The 27,202-nt window shown below is 32.9% G+C and overlaps 1 protein-coding gene and 1 long non-coding RNA gene across 4 annotated transcripts in view; both read left to right on the plus strand.

The window, feature by feature from the left end:
- Syt7 (Synaptotagmin 7) overlaps window positions 1-27,202 on the plus strand; it is a 265,710-nt gene that overhangs the window by 82,559 nt on the left and 155,949 nt on the right. For all 3 annotated transcript variants that reach the window (XM_085205172.1, XM_085205173.1, XM_085205175.1), the window contains one exon: window positions 2,577-2,675. In XM_085205172.1, the coding sequence (XP_085061298.1) occupies window positions 2,577-2,675 (99 nt within the window). The remainder of the gene's footprint in view (window positions 1-2,576; window positions 2,676-27,202) is intronic.
- Window positions 17,528-26,031, plus strand: LOC146528094 (uncharacterized). The gene is made up of 3 exons (XR_014879207.1): window positions 17,528-17,665; window positions 25,695-25,823; window positions 25,914-26,031. It is a non-coding gene; the product is annotated as an uncharacterized LOC146528094 (long non-coding RNA).

Raw genomic sequence — 27,202 nt, forward strand, 5'->3', positions numbered from 1 at the left:
TTATGGAATCCGGAGAAAATTGAGAAAGTTTGTTTTTTTTGGTAAAAATTGATTATACTGTAATCAATGAAGTTCATCGCAAAAGACCGTGCAAAGTGGAGTAGGTTGAGTAGGAGGGCAGACCCTGGCCGGCCGGGATTAATGCCAGGAGGAAGAAGTTACAAGTAAAAACTTTTTAAATTGATGTCAGAAGTGAGATTCCTGATGGTTGCATTTCTTTTCAACCAACCTCAAAAAAGAGGATGTTCTCATTTTCAACCAACTTCAAAGAAGGGAGATTCCCAATTCGCCCGAATACTTTTTATGTATGTTCTTGTTAATATACCAAAATGTAACTTTGCACAAAAATAATACCTAATTAAATGAAGTTTTACATAGGACAATCACAACCACTCGTTGAGAACCACTACCACCACCATCCCTACTCGTTTAAGAAGCATCATTTTAAGATCTACCCATCACTTAAAATCATAAAATCATAGACTTCAAAATTATAAAATCTTTGTAAAATTATTTTTCACTTTTTAGTTCGTTGTTAGAAGTCGGTTTTTCTTTTTGTTAAAAATTAATTTACTGTATCCACATGTAGCTTAGTAGGCGGAAGGAACCTAACCTAGCAAGCAGGCAAACATAGAAAATAGTATCTCAACATAAATGTCTGAGTTTACAAGCCACTCTCAACTCCGAGATCGATTTTGAGATGCCATGCCGTTTCCATTCATAGGTAATTATATATTAATCAATACAATATTGTAAGATTATAATCTATTTATAAATACGCGCTCTCCGCCTACACCATATAATCGGGATAAGCTAGAAAATAAACTAAAAATAAATAAGAAATAATAAAATAAAAACAATTTCTTTCATATTTAAAACATTCACCTATAGATTTCATAAGCAACATCTGTTGCTGACGTGTCGCGTATGCGATATTAACCTAGCGTGAATTAAGCCACGCAACTCTACGAGACAGCGTTTCCCAAACTAAGGGTCTATAGCAAATATTGAAACAGCTAAAAAAATCATAAGATAATGAGACTTAAAATAAAAATATTTAATTGAACACATGTTTCATGGCTTATTAGAATTTACCCCCTGAACTGAAAATAATTTAATAAATATATTTAATGAATATACGTATGATTCAAGCGGGCAAAGCCGCCCAAGTCTGCTAGTGTAATATATCACTCTAGATTAGTTATTCCTACTATAATAATTGAATTGTACAGTATTGTCCGTATTGCCTGAGACACTTAGGGTTGTCTGTAAAGGTATTTTTTTCATATAATATATTTTTTCATATTAATATAAAAAATGTGTAGATTTAATTTATTTCTCTAAAGTATTAGAATTGTGAAATTTGTCAAGAAATAAGAACTTATAGGTTATTTACCTATATATATAAAAATACAGAAAAATAACTCGCATTTGCAGTTCATTGCACACACAAAATTAATAATATTAAAACTTATATTGACCTACACTCATCCAATTGATACGAAAACTTCCGTGGGCGAATCCCGAGTGGCACTAGAATGGTTTTTTATTTTTATTGGAAAATGCTAATTGACAACCCTAACTTAAGCTTGACTAACAGCACGAGGCAATTACGATAATTGATGTCTCGGTTAGCCTTTAATTTGTATTAGAACAATTGAGTTTGTACTTTATCATTAGAAATATATTAAAAGTTAATCAAAAGAAGAAGAAATCTTTTGTAGGAAACAAAGTTGTACCGCCAAGCTATGTGGTCGTGGGTTCGATCTCCATTCGGAGGTGTCAGTTATTTTCTTTTCTCCTCTTTGGTAACAAGACAAAAGGAATTGTAGAGGCGTTATGTATTAAACGCGGCGGAACTTAACGCAGCGCTTTGTTTCGTTACCAGAGTGAGAAAATGATCCCTCTGTCTATGCTCCGATTTTCTAGATAAAGCGTTAGGTTAAAATATCTCCATAATATTTTTTGAAAATTGGTAAACGGTGGAGAACGGAATGTCATTAGACTTTTTCTGTTTAACGCTTTAAATGAGGAAAGAGGGTGAGCTAACAAAATATAGGTACAATTAAGTGCTATATTTATAAATATTGCGTTCAAAGTAATATTTAGTCTCATTTTTTTATACTCGGAAACATATTTTAAGCAAACCGCCGCACCATTGTAACGGACAGTATTCACTTATAGGTGGCTTAGAAAGTGTAGGGAAACATACCCTTTTTAAAGAATGGATTTCTTAAAATTTCTAAGGAAACGGGAAAAATATAATTTTCGAATTTAAGTTAAGTTAAGTTGGAAGGTTTGAAATATAGGCAGGTACTTTATTTGCATCATAAAACGTATAAACGAAAATAAAAAATATATTGCGCCATCTAGTAGTTAAGTCTTGAACTCTTGAAGTAAATATCTAAAAATATAAATATGTATATCGTAATTTTAGTATATTTCTATAGATGGCGATAAAATAGAGACCTTTCTTGATATTTAATAGATGCACAATTAAGTTTGAGATACTGTCGAATAATTTTAAAACAATAAATTCAACTCCTATTTTAATTACTTTATGTTTTTTATTTCAGGGCGGACTCAACTACTGATAGTGGCAGAGAAAAAAGCTTGAGTAGGCTCAATGGATTCCTAAGTTTGAAGACACCACTCATAAGTACTAAAACATTAGGGTGAGTGTTAGTATGTACAATTATAGCACGTAAATTAAGTTTAAAGATAACAATATGTCAAGAACGCGTAGCAAATATTTTTGTTTAGCTTCACTGTATCCCGCATATAGCAGAGTACCCGCATATACCTGGGAACCTAGTCTTAAATACTCAATTTTCGATTCAAATATTCGTTTTCCACTAACGAAATAAATTCCCTCGAGAGGGCATGAAACTAACAACCGTTGCGTTTACAATCTCATGCTTTTGCTCCTGCTGCTGTACGTTTGTATGTTTATATGTACATAAAAAAAATGTGATGTTATACGTCTTTTGTCTTTTTAAATTGTTTGGCAAAATGTTTCGTCGAATAAAAAGCGTTTTGGGCTTAAATTATACTTTTAGTACAACGCCATCTGTTGAAAGTTGAACATATTACATCAGCTATCAGTGAAGATAGTCACTGAAGGTTCAAAGCTAAAAAGTTATCTATGATATAGACTAGATGGCGCTGTTTAGTTTTCATGAAAATATATTAATGATGTGTGAAGAGAAGCTTAAATTATATTGATTCCAGTTAAAGGCAAAGCTTTTTATCTCTTTTTGTAATGTATGAAATAGTTTAATTCTTAGTGTAGATACCAAAATGTGGTAATTTAGTATATTCAATGGACATTCAACAGTTGTTCGATTTTCACTCAATGGAATAATATATTTACTTCCCCATTCTGCACTAAGTGTATCTCTAGAGTAACAAAGAAGACAGAATGAAATTACTATTAAGGCATGAGGTAAATGCGTAAGGACTAGGCTTCCTCTGCCTCTCCTGCGGGTACAAGCGGGATACTGCGTGAAGCTATTTTAAATCTCATTTTTTTACATTATATACATATGTATTATGAATATGGATAAAATTCATTGAAAGGGTAAGCTCGCTATGATAACAAACAAAGCGTAGTCCTCATTATCATCATAATGTGAGCTAAACAATAGTCAATGCACGGTTAAATAGCTCTACTGCATAAAAATTCCATAATAATGACAGATGGATGAAGGTAGGCAGTGAGATACTCCGTTCCCAACTTTCGAGCGATTGCGTGTTGAGTGGCGGAACTAAGCGCCGCGCTTTACTTTCTTAGCAGAACAAGGAAATGAAAATAATTCCCGAATGAGATTTCGGAAAGATTTCAAACCCACAACCGCCGAGTTTCTAATCCTTAAATCATTTTTAAAATATATGTAATTTTAAAACACAATAAACAAGATAACAAATTCTAATACAAAACAAACTTAATAACATATGACAACTGTCAAATAAATATGAAGATAACGATGCTACCTCTATAATTCATTTCTCAAGCAAACATCTCTCTTAGAAATTAAATTTAAGTTATTGCATACTTCGGGTTTAGTAAAGCGGAGACTACTAGTTCGATTTTGATAAGAACACGTGACTTATTCTAAATGTCTAAAGTTTACATTAAATGTAGGTACGGTAAGTGTCTTAATGGAGATCGGAGTGTCATAACACTAAGTACTCAGGTTACCTCTACCCTGCTATGTGCGGTGAAGCTGAAAAAAAGTATTAATAGGATCACATAAGTAGAGTATTTTACGTAGTAATATCAAAAATGCCGTATGAAAAATATTTTATTTTTCATCCTTTCAAATAAAATGCTATTTTCATAGAACATTCGCAGGGTCTCTACTGGATTCTATTATTGTTAGGATCACGTTACAGTATAGAGCGAAACCGAATAAATATTATTATTATTTAGTTTTACTTTAATTCAGCTATCACGCTGTCTCCCATAAATAAAAGGAAAGGCAGAAAGGAATTGTAATGTTTAATATTTTTACTTTCTTGCTTTGGTAACGAAGCATATCGCGGCGTTTAGTTCGGCCACTCAACACACAATACCTCTAGAATGCAGCGGAAAATGTGGAAAATGGAACGGAAGTGGAACCCACCCTCTGCATATTGTTATGTTCGGGATCCAGCGAAAATCTATAAAAAATACTTAAATTATAATGATACCATAATGGCACAGCGGCACAGCGTCTGACATAAAACGCAATAAATGTGGGTTCAAATCGAACTCATGGGAATAAACTATTTTCATTACCATTTTATTCGTTAATCAACGCAGAATTTTCAAAGAATTGGAAGGAGTGGAGAACAGAGTGTCTTAACACTACGTTTCCTCTGCCTACCCTGCTAAATACCTACAGCGTGAAGTAAATATCTCACAACTTACACCACACATTCCACACAAATATTTCCTATATACCTACCCACCATATACTATCGACAGTGGCTTAGATATAATTTACGCAACGACTGTCGTGTAATGAGATTACTTTCTACGCTAAGGTAAAGTAAATACGTGAGCAAATACGTGAATTAGGTTAGACGAGATTTTGTTGTGAAATTAGGTTGTTTGTTTGTCTTATTTCTTTTGTTTTTTGTCTTTTGTTTTATTTTGTGGGTTAGTTAAATAAAATAAAGTGACACACTAATTCTTTCTTTTTTTTTATTTTTTCTTTTCTTTTTCGACCTAAATAAAATGTTTGAGGTACAATATAATAGCGTCTCTATCAACTGTAAACAGGACGGACGGTTCGATTCCCACTCGCGAATTTTTTTTTTTATTTTAAAGAAAAAATGTATAAAAAAACTTTCTTATAATAAAATATGTTTATTTTCACTTTAAAGAAAGTCTAAAGGTAAGATTTATAAGGTTTATTTCATGTCATGTTTATTTTTTTTTTTCATTGAAATGAAATGTACAAATAAAGTCTAATATAATTGTAAAATCATATTTGAAATAACTCCGAAAACTGAGACTGCCTAATTTGAACAGCATGTGGGGAATGCAGTGACATGATACTAGGTTCCCTTAACTTACCCCGTAGTGTAAAAAAAATCGTGAATTCAATTCAAATAAAGAATATACAATCAACCTATAAGAACAATCTATAAGAATTAGATTTTAAGCACTAAGATATCAGTACTAACAAGATATTCCGTCCATTTGCGATCTGTCAGCTTAGACAGATAACTAAGATGAATTGTTAGAGCTCTTATGACACATGGTCTTGTAGGATGACGATCAGGAACTCGATATAAAGAAAATAGGTATCAGCTTCACGCTGTGTCTTGAGTGAAGTAGTACTCTGCTGAAGAAACCTAAAAAGAAGTTATAAGGAAGCTAATGTTAAGACACTCTTTCTTCTATTCTCTGCTCTGATAAACAAAATGCGACGTTGAATTTTCGCCACATAACTAACAAAGTCGCGAAAATGTTGTAGAAATATTTATAAAATGAAGTGTTAAACTTGGTTTCCTCTGCTTATCTTGTGTGTAAAAGCATGAAGCTGCTTTTTCCTTGCAGTTTTTATTTTTACTTTTCCTATTTCTAGCATTTTTTTGAATAAAAAATACAAAAGAACAATTTTTTTTAATAAAAAAATACAATGTGTGACATACACGTTACTATGCCAACGTATACTGAGCGTGTCAAAGGGTTTTCTAGTATACAAAGGTACCCGTCCGCCAAAGCAAGTCTGCTTTTTTTTATTATTTCTTTATTAATTTGTTATACAATACGTGATGAGCAGATGAATAGTGACAAATCACTCCACTCTAATCTACGTCCAATTGTTATATAAATATTGTCACTAGTAATTCTAAACAACCGTATGTTCGACCATGTTTTGCAATGGAGTCGGATTTTCACTACGCTTCAAATGGATGAGACTTTGATTTGCATGGCGAGCTCCTTTGATTACGCCGATCGGATTATACAGCAGGATACACACTATGACATATCCGTTCAAATCCCCAGTTGCCATCCACTGGAGTAAAAAGAAATTCTTTATTTACTTTAAAATTGTCGAATGATCATGAAGGTACTTCACATTCAGAGAGCGAGAGAAACTGGCAAAAACTTGATAGTTGCTCTTTTTAATGTAAATCTAATATTTCGGGCCAGTCTTGGCCAGTCTATTTGGAGAGCAGACGTTGGGTAGGGATACAAACCTTAATGACAGGTTATGGGTTCGATTTCCACTCGAGGAAATGAAATATTTAATATTTTCGTTTTCCTCGCTCTGGTCGGCGCGGTCTTGAGTTTCGCCACTCAACACGCAATGTATCCAGAAATCAGCAGAAACTGGAGAACGAAAGTGTTTTAGTCGGAACGGAGCATCTTAAAACTAGGTTCCCAGGTTTCTTGTGCCTACTCTGTCTGTTATATTCGGAATGCTTGCAAATAATGTAATATTTTTAAACACAAAACTTTCTTTTGGATAATTCTTACTTTTAGTACAAATCACATTAAAATCTGTTGCGTAATTTTAAAATTCTAAAGCACGTCGTTGATGGGAAACCTTAGGGCATTGCTTATACTGATTAAAGAGATACATCTTACACTCAGCCTTATTTGAATATGATACTCAAGGGGTCCATATGTACAAGAAAAACTGATTTAGGTAAAGATTTTTCTTTGAAAAACAAGGAAAGTAAGCAAGAACCACCTAAATTTGTCCCTTGAGACCAGACTAGTTGAACAAGCAAGTTTTCTTACTATTGCAAGAACTTTTGATTTATACAAAAAATGGCCAACTGTGAAGCACATCGAAAATTCAATACTTATTATAGAGAATTGTTCAATTCCCACTCAGGGAAATTATTTATTATTAAAAATGAAATTAAATATTTTCATTATTTCGCAGTTCAGTAACAAGACAAACCGCGGCTTAGTTTCATCATTTAAAAAGACAATTGGACGATGCATGAGGAACAGGAGGTTGATGAGGGAGTGTCTTAACACTATAACTTTTGTACACCTTTTTATATATATGTGGTAAATAAATATAAAAGGAAAAAATGGCAAAATACAATATAAGTTTTTAATAACAGAATTTTTGATTCAACATTCGAAATTTGGCCTGAAATCATTTTAATTAATGTATATTGTGATTTATGATGCGAGATTCAAGTTATTGGGAATGTGTAAAATCGTGAGAATGACAATCGGGACCTATATATACACGTTATAAAGATTCTCCTTGACGGTATTGGGTTCAAATACATTTTATTATTATGTTATTTGAATATTTCCATAAAATTATAGGTGTTTTTATTTTTGTTTAAAGCTAAAATATTTTAATATTGATTCTAAAATCTCTTTGCTGCTTCTAAAAAAATGGTATATAATTTCCAAATAAGCATAATATTATTATTATACATTACATATACTTACAACTATGAGAGTATGAGATATAGAATTTCATTTCATATGTATCCTGTGTGGGAGTCACACCCACTGCCAGCAAAGCCAATATGAGCTGAAAATGTCAATTATCGAAATTACAGTTCCTTTTCACAATCGTACACGTTTTTGTCTTTTTAATTAGCTTTGAAATGAATAGTACTGATGAACTCTTTATAGTCTGCATTCTAAATGAAAAACAAAACACTGATGCACTGTAAAATTAATTACGTTGAATTTTATATTGCTTAAAATAAACCTCAACAGATGAAAGAACAAAAAATCTAGACAAAAAATAATTGCACTTTGAAAATAGAGTTTAGTGACTAAATTCTCCATTCGCCAAGAGTCGGTCGACTGACTGGTATAAATCAAAATTCCGATTTTTTTCGTGGAACAAGTATCAATTCATCCGATATTACATACCGGCGATGCATCAGGAATTTGGGTCGAGCACGCTTGAATAGAACGTATGGATGTTCTCACGTAAATTGTATGCCTTTGACGATCGTTTGCGTACGCTTTTCATTAATCCACAGTTTATATTGTTTCTGTCTTGTTGCTAACGGTGTTTTGTTTCTACTACGAGTGCCTACCTACGGGTAAAGTCTTAACTGGTTCAAACCGGCTTAAACCAGTATGGACCGGTTTAAGTCAGCTGGGACAGTATACATAGAAAAATAACTTTTTGCTAAAAGAATCTGTCAATGTCATCAGCATCTGATTTTTTTTTCTTTTAAATTTAAACTATCAACTTATAACCTCACTATACACGCGATGATAAATATTTAATTCAATTGAATGTTTAAAAATTTAAACTTAGCAGATTTTACATATCTAAACTAGCACTAGTTTATACAAGTAAATCACGCGACAAGCTTTTATACGAGTATATACAATTTAAAATATATCAAACTTAAAAATATTTTTTAAGCTTGTGCAAAACTATCAAATTGTTAACTGTCGGAACGGTACATAAATAATTATATTGAATCTTCAAATTGCAACGTATCTGTAAGCTCGAAGATTGTGGTTTCGATTCCCACTCGAGAAAATTCGTTATTTTCATTTTAAATTTGGTGGAAAGAGGAGAAAAGAGTATTTTAGCAGCAGACTTCCTCTTCCTACACTGATTTTTGCGGAATACTGCGTGGTGCTAAAAAAATAACAACTTAAGTATTATTTAAAATGTAATGGGTTATTTTAATTTTATAATTATGTATGATGTTAATGATTATATGTATGAACTGATGTTCATACAAGCTAACGTATAATTAAGAATTTCACAATAAATAACATTTTTCCTCTCTCTGTATTAATCCTACAAAGTAATTATCCTCAACTCCGTTCCCAGCAAAAGACTTGCAACTAACAACTAGATTGTTTTAAATACTACAAGATTACTTCCAAGTGGTACACTGAAGTGACGTATCCAGATAAGATGGCTCCAAGCCAAACGAACTGTAAAAAGATTGCGAGAATTCATTAAAACAGTGCCTTTGTTCTAAACAGAATGTAATATGTTAAGTTAATTATTTTATGAGGCTAACGTGGCCCAGTCAGACAGTTCTGGCTGTAAAGGCGATGGTTATGGCTTCAATCCTAACTTGGAGGAATGGCTATATTTATATTAATTTACGCTCTGGTAGACAAAACGTGGTGCTGAGTTCAGCCACTCAACACACAATCTACTAATTGAGAACGGAGTATTTTAGCACTGGATTCCGTCTACCCACACTAATATGCAGAAAAACGTGAAGGGGTTTTTTTTGCAAATGCTACGCCTTAAGGGCATCTATAATACTGTCCACTAAAAAGATTTACCATTTTAAACATTTCCTCTTGCCGCAAGGAAATTGAATTCGTGACTTCCTCCATATAATAAATGTTTAAATATAAACTACTACCTACTTGTTAGACTACAAAACGCGACTATTATGAGTTCGATTTCCACTTGAGGAAATAAATTATTTTCATTTTTCATTTTCCCCCCAATCAACACGCAATGTTTTGAAAGTTTGATGGGGAAGTGGAAAATTAGATAAATGGAAGGTGGGGAACAGAGAGTCTTAACATTGGGTTCCCTCTGCCTTTCCTGCTCTTTCCTACTACACAGCTTGAAGGTAACCAAGCAACCAAATATAAACTATATACGAATTTTGATGAATATTCTAAGCTTTCTCACATTTCACACAACCGCAAGACCGTATGCGGAGATGAAATGTATCAGAATGTGTGCTTTAAATTTGTATATAAATGCGAATTTCCAAACAAAGCGACGCGACGTATAACGTCGCATGAGATGTGGATGTGGGCCTTAGCATATACTGTAGGGTTGGAAAAAAAATATTTATTTTGCAGCTTCACTCTTTTTCCCGTAAAGCAGGGTAGATATAGTGATAAAGGGATAGAAAAAACAGAGTTGTAATAAATTAGGAAACGGACGCATAAACAAAATAAATCTAGACATACAAGTAATACTTGCCTAATTGAGTCAAATTATATATTTATTGAAATATTTACTTATAACTACTGAGCAAAGAACAGAGTTTAATTGAAAATGCGATGATTGTGGATTTGATTACCACTCAGAGGAATGAATAATAAACTTCCCTGTGCTGCTAAATAGATAAAACGCGCGGAAGAGTTCCGCAACGCAACAAGCGTCACAATGTCTCGAAAATTGATGAATGAAATTTGACCTTCAAGAACTGAAGAACCCTAGTGGTTTCTCTCTCTCTTTCTCTCTTTCTGTCTCTGTGCCTACCTTACTACTTCGCGGGATATAACGCGAAGCTATTAAAACAATCTCATTTATTTTTTTCTGCTATCTGTACAATACTACGTCCGTTACAGTATATTCAGAATATTTCAGCGCATAATTACGACTTCTTTCAGTCTTAATTTGAGCTTTAGCAATCCGTCAGTGTGGCCAGCATTTCTTTTTTAAACGACTATCTGTTTTATGTGTATATTTTTCAGTCTCACAATTTTTCCAATTTACATTTTTTTGAGTGGTGTAACTCAACGCCATGCTATATCTTAGCAGAGATGAGAGAGAGAATTGGTACTTATCATTATCGACTTTTTTTCTCCATATTTCATTTATAGATTTTTTTTTACTGTATAGATTCTGCTGTAATATTCAATATGTACTTTAATTTAAATATATAAGCATGTATAAAACTCTTTTATAGCTTTTTTTTTTTGAAGATAAGGTGAGCGAGCCTAAAAAGCGACAATTTAATACTACTACTTTGGCAGCACGGCGTTATGTTCCTCTTCTCAACACGTAATGTCTCTAAAATGGGATGGAATGTGGCAGAGTGTCTAAAAAGAACCTCGTTGCTAGAGTATGAAAAGGCGTGAAACTGCTTTTTTATAATAAAATTAAAATTCAATATGTTTCAAAAGTCGAGTACATGTCAACACAGTAACAATTCCATTAACTTGAAATATAACAAAAAAAATTGAAACGAACAATCACAATTGAATTTCACGTTAATTTAAGATCCACTTAAACTGAGCTGCACTTAATACAGTTGGTAGTAATAATGCTTTTTCAAAAGAAGCTTTTAATCGCTCTCTTAATAACATAATTGGCTTCAATTTTTGCTGAGTGGGGAATAAATTATACTTTTTTCTAGCTTCACGCTGTATCCCGCATACAGTGGGGTAGGTAGAGGGAACCTAGTGTCAAGACTCATCATTCCCCATTTTTAACCGACTTACAAAAATGGAGGTTCATAACTCTTCGGAATATTTTTTTATGTATGTTCAGCGATTATACGAAGACGCGTGAACCGATTTGGATAATTCTTTTTTCCTCTTAATGATCGAGGTATTACATATATTTTCCTATATTTATTTTATATTTTCAAACGGTATCCTGCATATATCTGAATAGAGAGAGAGAGATCCTAGTGTTGAGACAGAGAGAACCTAGTCTTGAGATATTCCGTTTTCCACGCATCGGCCATATTATGGTAGGTTGAACGACAAAATCCTGCAATTGTCTACCAGGATAATTGAACAAAAACAGATGTACACACGGATACTTCTCGGCTCAGTTGAGTTGATAAAAATTAAAACGTATACTCATATTATAAAAGTAAAGAGTTCGTTTGTTTGAACTTACAAATCTCAAGAACTACCTAATCCATATGATCCATTTATGAAGAAGTATTTACATAATATTGTTAATAGTTTTGCTTGGTCCTACTGTACCTACCCACCATATCTTGTAATATGACATAAGCCACATCGATATGGCTCATTTCCATTTGACAACAAGTACCCTATGTGATACAAAATCGCTCTAATTTTGTGTCACGTCCAACAAATTCACCGTAGTTATTTCCTTAGAGATCCTCATTTTAGTTATTTATAGCGACCTAAATTTTCTTACTTGTAGCACTAAGAAAGTGAGCGGTTAAAATCTAGGTATAAATAAATAGCTTACATTTTAAAATGTTATTTTTATATTTCTCGTAGTATTGACTGTAAACTGTAAGATTTTTGGATTTTAACGAAAAATACAAAGCGCTTATTTAGCTTTATGCCGCATTTATCAGATCGAGAAAATAATTGACTGCCTGAAGCGGGAATCGAACCCACGTCTGTCACGTTTACAGTCTCATGCTATGCCTTTGCGTCTCGGCAGCTGTTATATTGAATTAATAGTAAAGTAATAATGTTATTTTTTACTTTTTTAATTTTTTACTATTGGAATGGCCTGTAAGCAATTATGTATTTAAAAATTCAATCAAATCGATTCTGACATTCCCAACCGATGCACTTGCTAGCAAACAGAATTAAATATTTATACAAATTATAGATTTTTCCCGATTATACTTTCAGTGACATATATTTTTTTCTATATAAAAAAAAACTAATCGTCACCACCAACTTTATGTGTGAAATTTAAGACATTAAATGAAAAATTCTGTTTTTTCTATTCCTGTAGAAATTTCAAGAAATTATCATTTAGTTTTTTATTTTAATTTTTTTCTGCCTTACACTTTTCAACTAAACTATATGCCAAGAATTACTTTAATAATAAGGCCATTCGTGGCGCAGGGGCACAAAAGTACACGACAGGTTCCTAATCGGAGAAATAAGTTATTTCATATTTTTATTTCCTCTCTCTGGTAACAAGACAACGTGCAGCGTTGAGTTACACCAGCCGACACAATGTTTCCAGAATTTAGTGGAAAATGGGGAACAAAGTCTCTTAATACTAGGTTCCCTCTGCTTACCCTGCTTTATGCAGGCTATGGTGCGAAGATAAAAAGAAAAAAAATAAAATGCTATAGTAACTGCCTACCAAAAATAAGTAATACCTTTAATGCATTAGTACTACGAATAAGACTTTCATTACCCATATGACAGAGGAGATAATCCCTCGAACGGGACAGCCGAAAATGATAACGAATATTGTACGCTAGCAGGATAAGGAAAGATAACCTAGGACTCTCTCTTACGAAATTCAGTGATAAAACACTACTATGTTTTAATCTTATGAAATAGAAAAATGAAAATAATTTAAATATTATCATTCCCTCGAATTGAAATCGAATCCCCTACTATCATGTTTTAATACAAACAGCCAAAACCAGTATAAAAGTGTGCAACGTTTTATTTATATTTGTCGCGAATAAATTATTTTTACTTAAGAAAATGACGCGAAATAATGCTTCGCTTAAAAAGCTCTTATTGTAGACGTCGAGAAAAAGAGTTGACTATTTATTATACAACTGGCTTCTGCGTTGAGATTTACTCTATATAAACACTAAATTATGTAAATACATATTATATAAGAAATACATATTTATTATTTTTAATTAGGGAACCTACTGTTTAGACAAAATGTCTAATTAGTACAATATTGTTTTAAAGTTTAGCTCTATCCTGCATATAGCAGGGCAGAGACACCTCGTGTTAAAACTCAGCTCCCATCGCACCATTAACCAACAACCTATATATTTCTACAGAAAGATTTAATCTTAAATCGACTACTTAATTTCAGGGCAAATATTCATTTTGAAGTAAAACAAATAATTATATTTAAACAATTTCCATCTTCCCACTCTAGTAGATAGACCGCGGCGTTTACTTCCGCCATTTAACCGTAATCTAACGGAAATTGAGATATGAAGTGGTACCTTTTGATTACTCTATTGTGTGAGATAAAAGTTAAGCTGTTTTTTATAATCGAATCTAAAGCGCTTCGCCCAAGAGCAAATAGCTATGTTACATCGAAACGATCAACATGATGAAATATAAGCCATTAAAATTCCTCAATAAAGGGGATCGTGTATAGAACACGATAGAATGATTTCAATTGGAACTAGCTATTCCTGAGGTTAGCACGTTAAAACAAACTAATTATTTAGCTTTATAATTCATATTAGAATAAATTTAATACACAATATGTTCTTTATTAGTTAATTAAATTATTCTAGCATTGTTCAATTTATATACAGAGAGCCTTAGACATATTAGACGGATCAACTTAAATTACTTTGACTAATTAACTATAGCTTATTTATGACGCTTTTGTGATAAAAGCTGGCTGTGTTTTAATTTAAATATTATTATTTAAGTTCTAGAGGAGAGTATATACTCTCCTGACTGAAAATGCGAAGATCGCTGGTTTGATACTCACTTGGGGGTACAATTTTTCCATTTTTTCAGCTTCACGCTTTATCTCTCACATAGCAGGGTAGACAGAGGAACCTGGGAACCTAGTGTTAAAATACTCCGTTTGCCATTAAAACATACATACATAGACATAGAGGCATTTTTTCACATTCTCCTACGCCACGTCTTGACGTACAACAATGTTGAACAGCTAGCAACCTATTGAATATAGCCTCTTCTTATATTAGATGTGTATAAAAAGCAAAAGTATCCTTTCAAACAGTTTAAATGTTTGAGTTAACAACGGCATGTGGCGAAAACTTTTCGAATCGTCTGCACTCTTATCCGATTTAAACAGAACTATGACTTCGTGATAAACCTAAAAGAGTTCCACATTTTCCCTTTGATTTACGGAATCCTAAATATGTGAAGTGCGATTCAGACTAGCCCATCTAAGGTTTTTTATTTCTGCTGTCAATTCTCACTTCCTATACTATTTACAACATAATCCCACAGTTAAGATTTATTTCTCAAAAGACTGAAATGGAACCCTAAAAACGATCATGTCGATACTTATTAAGAGCTTAGTATTAATACGCTCATTTATCATTTTGCATATAAATATGAGGGATATTTAAAAAAATGATGCATCATTGATGGATTACGTAACATAGCAGTCATATTACAGGAGTGGGTGGGTGGGTTACGCATTGGGACAGCGTCTCCTGCAAGCGCGATGGTTGTAGGTTCGATTCCCACTCGGAGAAATTATTTATTTTTATTTCCGATCAGATATCTCTCTGCTCTGCTCTCAATATCTAATGTCTCAAATACGGGCGGTAAGGTGTTATAATGATAAAAATTAAATAAAATTGCGAATGTGAACGTGGATTAATATTATAATTTTTAACAGCTTCATGCTTCATTTTTGTAAGACTTCCCACGTAATATTTAAGAAATAAACATTAGTCATTTCCTCGAGTGGATATCGAACCCACAAACCCTACATTCACAAGCTGTACCGTTGGAGGACCTTAATAAATACAATAAATATTAAGCGAAAACCGAAAAGCTCTATAAATTTCATTATATCATTTAAGCGTTATATCTTATTCAAGTGTGCTACAATTATTTTGAGTTGACCCACTTTCGAGTGCGGGCAACTTTAGATAACGTAACGGTTCTGTTTTTATGTACGTATAAACATACTTGAGGCTGTGGGACCGTTTCTGTAAACCAAATGGTTATGGATTCGATTTCCATGCAGAGTAATGAAAATTTTTAAAATAATTTTACAAGCTTTTATTTGAATTTATTTGAGTGAAACCTTGCAAGCTCAATTAGATCCACTTCCCAGTGATTTCTACCATTCAACATGCTTTACTCAATTCGGGTAGGACTTCAACGAAATGTCTTAGAAATGAGTTCTCAGCATTTTTTAAACCCTCAAATAGCAGGAAAGCAGCACTTCTTGAGGCATTGCGTGCAACACTGCGCAACCTCGTTACTAGAGTGATGAAATGAAAATATTAAACATTTCGTTCCCTAAAGCGGGAATCCAACTCACAACTCTCACGTTCCCAGTGAGCCATTGCGTGTTGAGTCGCGGAACTCAACAACTTTTATACTAAGAAAGTATAGTCGTTTTTCTAATGCAATTGACATTAAGGATACGTCACGTTTATCACATCTGTTAACACTATGAAAGAATGGAACGTTATGATAACATATGTTTAGATAAATATATATAGACACTAAGTAGGGCTTTTAAAGGGTTTCAGAATATTTTATAGCTTCATATTTAAAAAAATATTATTTAAAGCTTCATGCTTTTAGAGGGTTAGCCAGAGAGAATGGAGCGCTAACTCTACGATCTCTGCACCATCTTCACCTCGACCACTGTGATCCACATGCAAATACATGCTCTCCTCATGACGGGGGTCCTCAAGCATTTCACATGATCTTCCTGTATCCTCGATACTATAATCTGCTTATACCCTGATTTTAATACTTAGACATATAAAAAAATATTTATATTATTTTATCTAATTCATATTATTTTTATCTCCTCCTAATACCTCTATAAATATCTTTCAAAATGGCGCTGAGTGTGAGGAACTAGTTTGTACTGCCCAACCTGCTTCATTCGGGACACACCGTGACACTCAAAAATTAGGGTTATTAATCTTAATGCACAGATATTTTAAGATATCAATTAAAAGTCTAAATTAATAAATAAAGCTTCGTAAGCTCCTATATTTATTTTTGGCTCTCTCACGTTAAAGGCTCGGTTTTAAAATGAACAGATAAATACCAAAACGAGCTTATGTTACCAATTTGTTTTGGTATGTCGCTTAAATTTGTATTAACCATATTATTTTTTGGTTGGTTCTGTTTAAACAATGGTTAGGTTAGAAATTCTAATTTTATACATTGTACTTGTACATGTAAATAAAAGTAATTTAAAGGAAAAGAACCGCTTTTCGAAAAAAAATGGATCTGTCTTAGGTGAAATGCATTAAATAATCGTCATTCTAATATTATAAATCTGAATGTAAGTTTGTTTCTTACGCTTTCATGCCAAACCTACTCAACTTAGAAAGGACATACGATACTGTTTAATAAAAGGATGCTTAAGCGAGGGATGCCAAGTTCGAATCTCTCGTAAATATATAAAAACACGAAATGATTATTATTTTCCCAATCTGGTTTGATAATTAACCAAGCTGAGTCTTAACGATAGCTTTTTTTCGCTTTCAAAAGTGTATATAAAAAAATATTTACTTTATACACATTTTAAAAGTTATAATTAAACACATAAACACAAAAACAAAATTAAATTTCGCCTACGCTCCAAAAAAACACAATATGAGCAAAAAAACAATATATTTCGTAGCGTAACGCTACGCGCACTCTACGAAGCTACGGCGTAGCCAGTATGTTCTGTCACTTCGGTCTGAGCGGACGTCGCTACCATCTCTTAACAAATTCTCCTTCTCTTTCCTTCTTCTTACAAAAGCAATAGTGATTCGTGATAATATATAGTGATAATATATTTGTGATTGTTATTGTTGTTTTTGTGTTATGTAACAGGTTCGTAGATAATGATTTGAATCGAAAGTACTTGAAAGTTAAATCATTTGTCTATTTTAACTGAGATAATATATTTTTTAATTAAATATATGCTATAAATGCAAGTATTTTTGGCATAGATTTTCTAAACACATTGTCTGAGGTTGATTTTAAAATTATTTATTTGGGCATTCCTGTAGTAACGCGAGTACCTACTGAAATTTAAACTTATTTAGTTCTTTATGTTTGTATATAATACATTATTTATTAAGATTTTCCCGGGATTATCATGATTATATTTAAATTTAGATATATTCTTTATTAACTTAGTCATATTTATTTTTAGGGTATTTTTTAAAATATTGCTAGATTTAAATAAAATGATAATGAATAAGAGACAAAGAACTTTCAATAATGTACTCCATTAGTGTTTTGGTGTAATCATTACTTCATAATGCAAGATTTAATCAACTAACATTACAAATACGAAATTACATAACTGAAGGGCTTCCAAATTGCATTTCATATAAGATTTGTAGATATACTCGTATATATGTATATATGTATGTATCTGGCGGCGCAACGGTTCACCGTCTGACTGTAAATTAGAGGGTTGTGGGTTCGATTCCCATTCGGTGGGATGAGATGTTTTCATTTCCTTGCTCTGATAACAAGATAAAGCGCGGTTTTAAGTTCTGGTGCTAAACACACAATGTACCAGAAATAGGGCGGAAAGTAGGAACGGGAGTATCTTAACACTAAATTCCCTTTGCGTACCCGGCCATATAGAAAAAACGTGAAGTTATTTTATTTATATAGGTGATAAATGTATATATATTAAAGTAACCGTAAAAATAGATACACATACATATATGAACATGAACACACTTTTTGAACCAAGAGTTTGTTTATAAATAATGCTTATAAACATATTATATACAATGTTTAAAAAAAACATTATATGATATTAATAATAACATCTTTAACAAAAGGATTCAATATCCTTTTGTTAAAGATGTTATTATTAATCTGTTTTTTTTTTCTTTTATTATTTTATATGTTTATATTGCAAATTCACGCACACAGCAGGATAGGCAGAGGCCACCCAGTATTAAGATACTCTGTTCTTCATTTTCCACCGAATTCTGGAGGCATTGCGTGTTGAGTGGCGGCATTCAACGCCACACTTTGCCTCGATACCAGAGCGAAGAAATGAAAATAAATATTAAATTTCCTCGAGTGGGGATCGAACCTACAACCGTCGCGTTACAGTCATCGTCGCATAGTCATACAAACGTTATTTTAATAAATTGAATTATATTTTACCTAGACATATTTTAAAATTCTCTTTATGAGAAAAATACTTAAAATATTGTCAAGCAGAAGTGCGCGCTAGCCTCAGGAACCATTCGTTTAAAAAGATGTTTTGTTCTTTGTTGAATATTTCATTTATCCACCATTAGTTACTTACTGTACCTGCAGTCAAACCACTCAGGGTACTTAGAATGTCGTAATATCAAAATTTTAGTTATTCCCATTTGAAAGATAGCATTATATATACAAGAGATGTTTGTGGGTTCATGTTTATTTACAAAGGAATTTTCGTTTTAGAGGCACAGTGTAATGTTAAATGGTACGTCGTTTTAAGATCCAATACTAACCATACTACCATCTTTATTAGTTATTGTTAATGGACAAGATGCGGCGTTGAATTCCGTTTTTAAATATGTAATATTTTGAGAATTGAGCAATATTTGATCATTTGGGTTTTTGTATCCCACACAAAGTGGGGTAGGCAGAAGGAACCCTTATCCAAAAGGGCAGTAGAAAAATATCTATTGTTCTTAATTTTCCGCATAATTTGGATATTTTGCATCTTAGTCGTAAAGCCGCCTATGTCTATCTAATAAAATGAAAAAAAAAAAAAGGTTTAGAACCTCAGAATAAAATAAACGGAATTTGATGTCCGCCTGACTGTGTGTCTGTCCGTCAAGACCCCTTTTCTCAAGTATACATAAATAAAAAGCATTTCCTTGAAATACATGAAAAAAATAACTTTCACCACCCTGCAATCAACATATACGAACTTTTATCAGCAAACTAAAACTAAGCTGTTTTTAAATAACCATGAAACTGATATAGAACCCTCGATGGATAAATCCTATTCGCACTTGACCATTTTTTTTTAAATCTAAATATTTTGCTGGAGAAATGCAAGAATTTCAAATAGCCAAATAACCCAAAATCATTGCATAGACTAACAAACTATAGTATGAAATATGTACGTAATAATTTTCATATTTAAGCAAATTTTGGTCATAGTATGTGATATATGGGTAAATTGGTGCCGCATCGCAAAGACCTCGTAAATTGATTCTTTCTAATGCTGTGTTATTTCTGAAAACTCTTAAAGAGAGAAAGAGATGATTTCTTAATTCTTTCGGGTACTGTCCTGATTTGCAAATGAAGAAATAGTATCTTGGCCTCTGTAGGGTGTAAGACTGCAAAATTTATAGCTGATATATGCGTTATTTATTTGGCTAAAAAGTTTAAATAGCTCTAAATTACAAAATTTAACGTCAGGGTACACCTTGATAAAAGGCTATTTTTATAGGTTGTTTTTATTTTTATTTTTTGAGGCTGAGGTGGCCCATGGGCACAACGTCAAACGCGATGATTGTGGGATCGATTCCCATTAGGGGAATGGATTTTTAATATTTTCATTGCCTCGCTCTGACAACAAGACAAAGCGCGGCGTTTCCCAAAGTTAAATAATTAAATGAGCATCAAACCCACAATCTGTTGTTCTTACAATCCCACGCCTTTGCCTCTGCGCCACGTACTAGCCTCAAGACCTTCCTTGTATTTCTTGTTATATTCCCACAGGGTATATAAAAAGGACGGATAACACTTAACTTCCTCACAATATCATCATTCTACGTATGTCTTAAGGATACGCCCAAATATTTGCTCTTTAGACCCTTTGTAATGAAAAGGATGAATTGTGTTGTGTAAACAAAGAGACATAATACGGCGTTGAGTTCTGTTGCTCAATAGACAACACAATTGAAAGCTTCAAAAAAGAGAATAGTGTGTCTTAAAATCTAGTGATTTTTATTGAATTCGATTAATGTGGATAACTCGGTGCCAGCCAAGAAAAAATAACGTTAAAAGATAACAAAAAACACCGAACAAAAGCAAACCAAAAAATACTACTGCCACTAACTTCACACTGTATCTCTGGCGGGGAAGTCAGAGAGAACGGAGTGCCAAACGCTACGGTCTCTGCATACCTCTTTCGCCTCGTCCATTGTCAACCTCTTCATACATTTGCCCTCTGGGGGGTTCTTATGATTTTTACGCTTGTTACGCGTCCCCATACCTCTCGTACCGCTCAGTTTTCCTCCATAAATCTTTGTGCCATTCTATCCTTGCTCATTCGCTCGACGTGTCCAAACCAGCTGAGCACGTTCTTCTTAATTCTCACCATCACATCCTCGCTGAACAAAATATAAATTTAAAAAGTATTTTTTTGTTAAGGGGTCTGTATTTCCCACTCATCGATTAATTTTCGAGACATTGCCCCCTTTTACGAAATCGGTAGAATTTTTATTTCTTTGTCTTATCTTCCTTCACTTAAAATATTTTTATAGACAAATAAGTTATCTCAATCGATAATATTACCCCATTTTCTATACAAAAAAACAGCAGCTTTTAATAATATGTAGAGAATATATTATGGAGAGTTACGTAAGAGTTGTTCAACATTTTACATATTTGAGTCTTCAAGTTAGTGTGAACAAATAGTATTAATTTTTATGCTAACCGTACTAACTAGCGAACCATTTCCAGTTTCAAGTGCCATCATTACAAATTCATATTTTACATAATATATTATAATTTGACCTCCCTGTAGCCCACAAAAGTGGGCTATTTATAATATTGAATGGTATATGAGGCCGTCGTAGGGCAGCGTCACAGCGTAGTGAGTTCGATTCCCACTTGTGGGAATGAATTATTTTCTTCTCTAATTTCGCTCTGGTAACAAGATATAGCGTGGCGTTCAATTACACTACTCTATAAGTGTTTCTCACTTTAGGCGGAAATGCGTGATGAGTAACGGATCTCAAAACTGGACAAAATAATAAAACGAATATAAAATATATATTTGTACAAATTTTCATTTTCTCTCTAAAAAACTTGACCAGTAACTAACTCAACAAAATGATAACAATTTCTACTTTTCCACGCCGTGCATCTGAATAAGAACTTTTATTTACAAAGAAAATCTTTTGTACTAGGTTTATCCAAGCTAACTTTTTTTTCTCATTCTGCATGGATTAGGCCGAATCGTATAATGCCAAGGAGAAAAGTGAAGCAAATGAAGGGATTTCCCCTGAAATTGAGGTCTCAGATGTCGGTTTAATATAAAAATGTTGTCTAAATTTGTCAATTGCGTTCTGTATGTAAATTGTTTATTAGCATTTAATAGCTGTAATAAAGGTCGTAGTATAGAACGTGTGACTGCGCGATGGTTACAGGTTCGATTTCTACTTTGGGGAAATGATTCCGCATTTAGCAGGGTAGGCAGAAGAAACCTAATATTAAGAACCTCCATTCGTCCTTTTCCGTTTCGAGATATTGCGAGTTGAGTACCGGACCTCAACGCCGTGCTTCATCTTGTTACCAGAGAGAGGGAAAATAATTATTAATCCGCGCGAGAATCGAACCCCAGAACCGTCACATTTAAGTCGCTTCCACGACGATAGTTAAAATTCTACCACAATTTCATGCTAAAGTTAGTGAACGTAATATTGGTATTAAAGTTATGAATACAACTAAATTTGTCATAGATACGCGGTTAGCTGAACACCCGGCAAACTGTTTTACTGCACAGAGACAATACAAAATTTATTGTAATAATTTATCTTAGAGACCAGAGGACTTCGTGGCGCAGTGGAGCAATTTTCAACAGTTCACGAGGATTATGGCTTCGATCCCAGTTAAGGTTCAGAATCATTTGTGATAGGTTTTACCGCATAATTTAAATCGGTTGGAAAGTGCAGAAAAAGTTTTTAACATTAGGCTTCAATTGCCTGCCTTATCTCCATGCGGGATTTTTTTAAATATCTAAATATTTTGATTTGGGAGTAAGCGATAATAATGTTAAGACAATAGTTAAATTACGTATTAAAAATGTAAAACTAAGCCGACAGAAGTACGGCGTTTAGCTCCGCCAGTCAACACACAATGACTCAATATTTGAGTGGAAAGCGGAGAACGTGGTCACTCTGGCTACCCTGATATGCGGAAAAAAATGTAAAGCTCCAAAAAAATAAATAAAACCGAATATAAAACCCCTTCATATCACTGTAGTGGCTTTATTTTACTTTTTGTTTAAAAACGCTGTAATATCATGGAATTTAGGTGCATTCGTTGAGTTTTCAACATTCATTGCTCATATGAGTTTCAGACTTTTGCCATGAGAAAAGTTTTTTGTTCAGGAATATGTATTAAAATATATGGTGACTTAATTATGGTACAGCTGGACTATTTTTTTAATAAATTTCTTTGTCTCGTCATCAGAGCGAGGGAAATGAAAGTTTAAATATTTCATACCGAATGGGAATCGAACTCACAACGTGCTTGTGCAACTGAGCCACTATGGCCTCTAGCTTCAAACCTGAGCGGTGATATAAGAAAAATTTAAATTTTCTCAAGTAGAGATCGGTTTCACTGACATTATGTATACAAATGAGTGTTGTCTCACGCTGCGCTATAATGGCCTTGACTTATGAACAACTTTTAAAAAATCATCTTCACATGTTTTCCGCACATAGCAGGGTAGGCGGAGGGAACACAGTATTAAATCACTCCGTTTCATACTTTCCGCTAAATTTATCTAGGTAATGTATACTGAGTGATAGAACTCATCGCTGGGCTCTTGCATTGGTGCCAGAGCGAAGAAATGAAAATATTAATTAATTATTCATTTTCTGGAGTAGGCATCGAACCCACAACCGTCGCGTTACAGTGACTGTACCGTACTACCCTCGTGCCTCTGCGCCACGAGAGCTTCATAAACAACTTTAGAAAGTTTAATAAATTTAGGATTCAAGTAAAAACATTTCTGTATCTGGCAGCTTTACTCCATTAAATTCTTTGTTATTATATATTTTTTCGTAGTAACGAACTTATTTGGCTGTGTTTCCTTCATTTTTTGCCAAAATGAAATATTATAATATTAAACATATTATGTAGGTATAGAATGCGTCCTTGTAGGAAATGAGACGATGATATAGAATTTTCTTGTCTAAATATGTCTCACGTATTCTTGTACGAGTTTAAAAGGAATAATAATAGTGAATATTCTGTTCTTTTTCTATTTTGGCTTTCATATCCTGGAGAAAAAAAAATGTTTTGGCATTCCTTATGCCTATGTGAATAAAATACACCTTAGGCTTTATCCAATAAGATTGTATTTATATTTCGTCAGTTTTCTTTACGAACCCTGCAATATACGGGAGATGCGTAAAATACTATTAATCTCAAGGCCTAACCTATGTTCAAAATGTGCGAAATAATATTTTTCATATATAACGTGCATAAAAAGGATTCGTATAAAATATGGCCACATATGGCGGTAATAAGAAAAAATATAATTTCTAGTGAAGATTATTGTGAAATGTTTATCCTTCGATGAAGATAGCGGATTCAATTTTGTAACAAAAAGGGGTTAACATAGAGAACCTAGTGTCGGGACACTCCTTTCTCAGCTTTCTGCTCGAATTCAAGTACAACTCAACGCCGCGCTATATCTTACTAATCTTTGTAACTTTTTGGTAACCCAAAACGATATTTCAAAATTAGTTGGAAAATGTGGAACGGAGTGCTTTAACACTGTTCTTTCCGCCTACCCTGTTGTGCGGGTTAAGGTAAAGCTGCTTTCTGCAGTGGAAAAAATAAACGCACACGAATTCAATAAAGATCTTATCTCATCCTTCAATATCTAGATCTGGATTCACAAGTGAAACTAATGATGTAACGTCATTCACTTCTTCATTTACTTTATTCATCATTTAACTATGATATAAAATATTCAACTCCAGTGTAGATTTTAAAATATCTTGGACTCTTTTAGGAATAACTTGCCTTAATTCAAGTCTTATTTTTAAGAAAACGTTTAAAGTTTTAAATTATCAAGTGTCTATTGGGTTTTTAATATTTTTAATTTCTAAAATAATAATAATGTTGTAAGTTCTTGGCTTAATTTAGATAGTGGCAAAAGAAAGATAACTTAATGTATAGAATATACAGTTCGTGTTCCAAAGCTTTACATTTGTGCGAGTGATTTTAAAAGTATAGTTAAAAAAAATATTAAAAATATATTTATTACTAGAAATCAACAAAAAATCCCACAAAAAGATAATACCTATCAATTCTAGGCACTCCCATCCTCATAATTATTATTTTCGTTAAATGTGTCATTTGAGTTAAGTTAATAATGAATCTTTACTTTATATGATGTCGTATAAGAACAATGTTAATTTGACAGCTGACATTACATAACATATTATATGAACACCCACACAGATGCAAAGCTCAACTCAGACCTCACTTTAATATTAAATTCAGCTTTTTCCTTGGGAAAAACACAAGTTTTGACAGACAGACAAAAGGATAACAATAAGAATTTATTTTTTATGGATCCCACGAATTTTTTATGCAAGTTAATAATAATGAAATAAATAAAAAATAGTTAGTAAATACATACATTTATAGCAAATATAAGTCTTTCAAGTAAACAAGAAAACTTATAATTTGAACATAGTAGAATTGGAACTCCGCCCTCTTGGAAACTGTTTAAAAGTTCTAAACACTAAGCCATACGCTTCTGTCAAGTGGTTCAAATACGGCTACCTAATTTTTTTATGTTTTCAAAAGTAAAAAAAAAATATTTCTAAAGTATAGAATGATAATTTTAAAGTATTTAGATGACTTTCAAGTACTTTTAAACATGAAATTTTCAAATATAAGAATATATTTGCAGGAGAAACTGTTACAATTGTTTTATATATAAAAATAGTTATAGACAATACAACGATCATTCTGTGATAATAATCGAGAGATTTGTTGACTAACATTTGTTGTTGTTATATCGAATGATTCTTTTGGACGAGTAAGTGATTTTTTTTTATAACAATCATACAATTTTTTGCGATTTTAGTGAAAAACATTGATTTTTTGTGATTTTTTTCCTTATAAACAGTGTCTCAAGAGTCAACAATGACGAAGAATTTTTTAACGGTTACCAATATTGTCAATGAAGGCATCAAAGGATCGAAGATCTCACAACTGGGCCTCTCAAAATATCTGTCTCAATCACTGTAAGTATGTAGATTGTAAAAATATGTAATAATAAGTCGTGGAGAAACTAATTGTAAGCGTGATGGTTGTGGATTCTTTTCCCACCGGGAGGACAGAACTATTTCCGTTTCGTTGTTAGTAAGTAGAAGAACGCTTTTATGTTTAAACTCTTAATTTTGCGACTAATTGCTGTTTCTAATCAATACTCTATGAAACGATCCTGCTAATATTAAAAAAGTTAAAATTTGTAAGGTTGGATGTTTGTTCAACCCTCATATAAATAACTAGTGGACCCGGACGCGGCTACGCCTGCTTGTACTATAAGAATATTTTCGCGTCGGTCATACTGTGCCGCCCGTAGGCTAGGTCATTTCGGATCAGTGACATCTCCTTAATTATTTAGTAGTATGTTATACAGTAAACTACAATTTCAATCTTGATAAAATGCTAAAAGTGACTCTTATATTTATTTTCATAAGGATGAATATCAAAATGTCGCGGTAACGGTTGCGTAGCGACGCGACGGTTGTTATTAACATGGCAGAATAAATTGCATGTCAAATTAGAAAGTACTTTAAAATATATTAGTTTATATGTATAATGTAATGCTATATAGCCTATAGCACTTCTGAAGAATGCAGCTTTCATACAAAACAAAAACAATGTAAATCGGACCAGTAGATCCAGAGATCTTAGCGTTCAAACAAACAAACAAACAAACAAACAAACTCTTCCGCTTTATTATATTAGTATAGATACTAAACGGATTTAGATGAAACTTATATATCAGAATAATACGAAGGTTTTCAATATACCTAAAATGTTTAATATAATTTGGCTATAAAATAAACATTTTATATATAAACTAGCGGACCCGGACGCGGCTACGCCTGCTTGAAATATAAGAATATAATTTCTATAAAAATATAATTTCAATCTAGATGAAATGCTAAAAGTGATTATTATATTTATTTTCATAAGGATGAATATCAAAGTGACGCGGTGACGAACGCGGTTGCGTAGCGACGACGGTTGTTATTAACATGGCAGAATAAATTGCATGTCAAATTAGAAAGTATTTTAATTTATTAGTACACTAGTGGACCCGGACGCGGCTACGCCTGCTTCAACTATAAGAATATTTATTAAATATATTCATGAAATTATTTTCAATTCACAATAGAATTAGTA

The sequence above is a fragment of the Heliconius melpomene genome, chromosome 20, assembly GCF_056956725.1.
Source record: "Heliconius melpomene rosina isolate 202511_hmr_F chromosome 20, ASM5695672v1, whole genome shotgun sequence".
NCBI lineage: Eukaryota > Metazoa > Arthropoda > Insecta > Lepidoptera > Nymphalidae > Heliconius > Heliconius melpomene.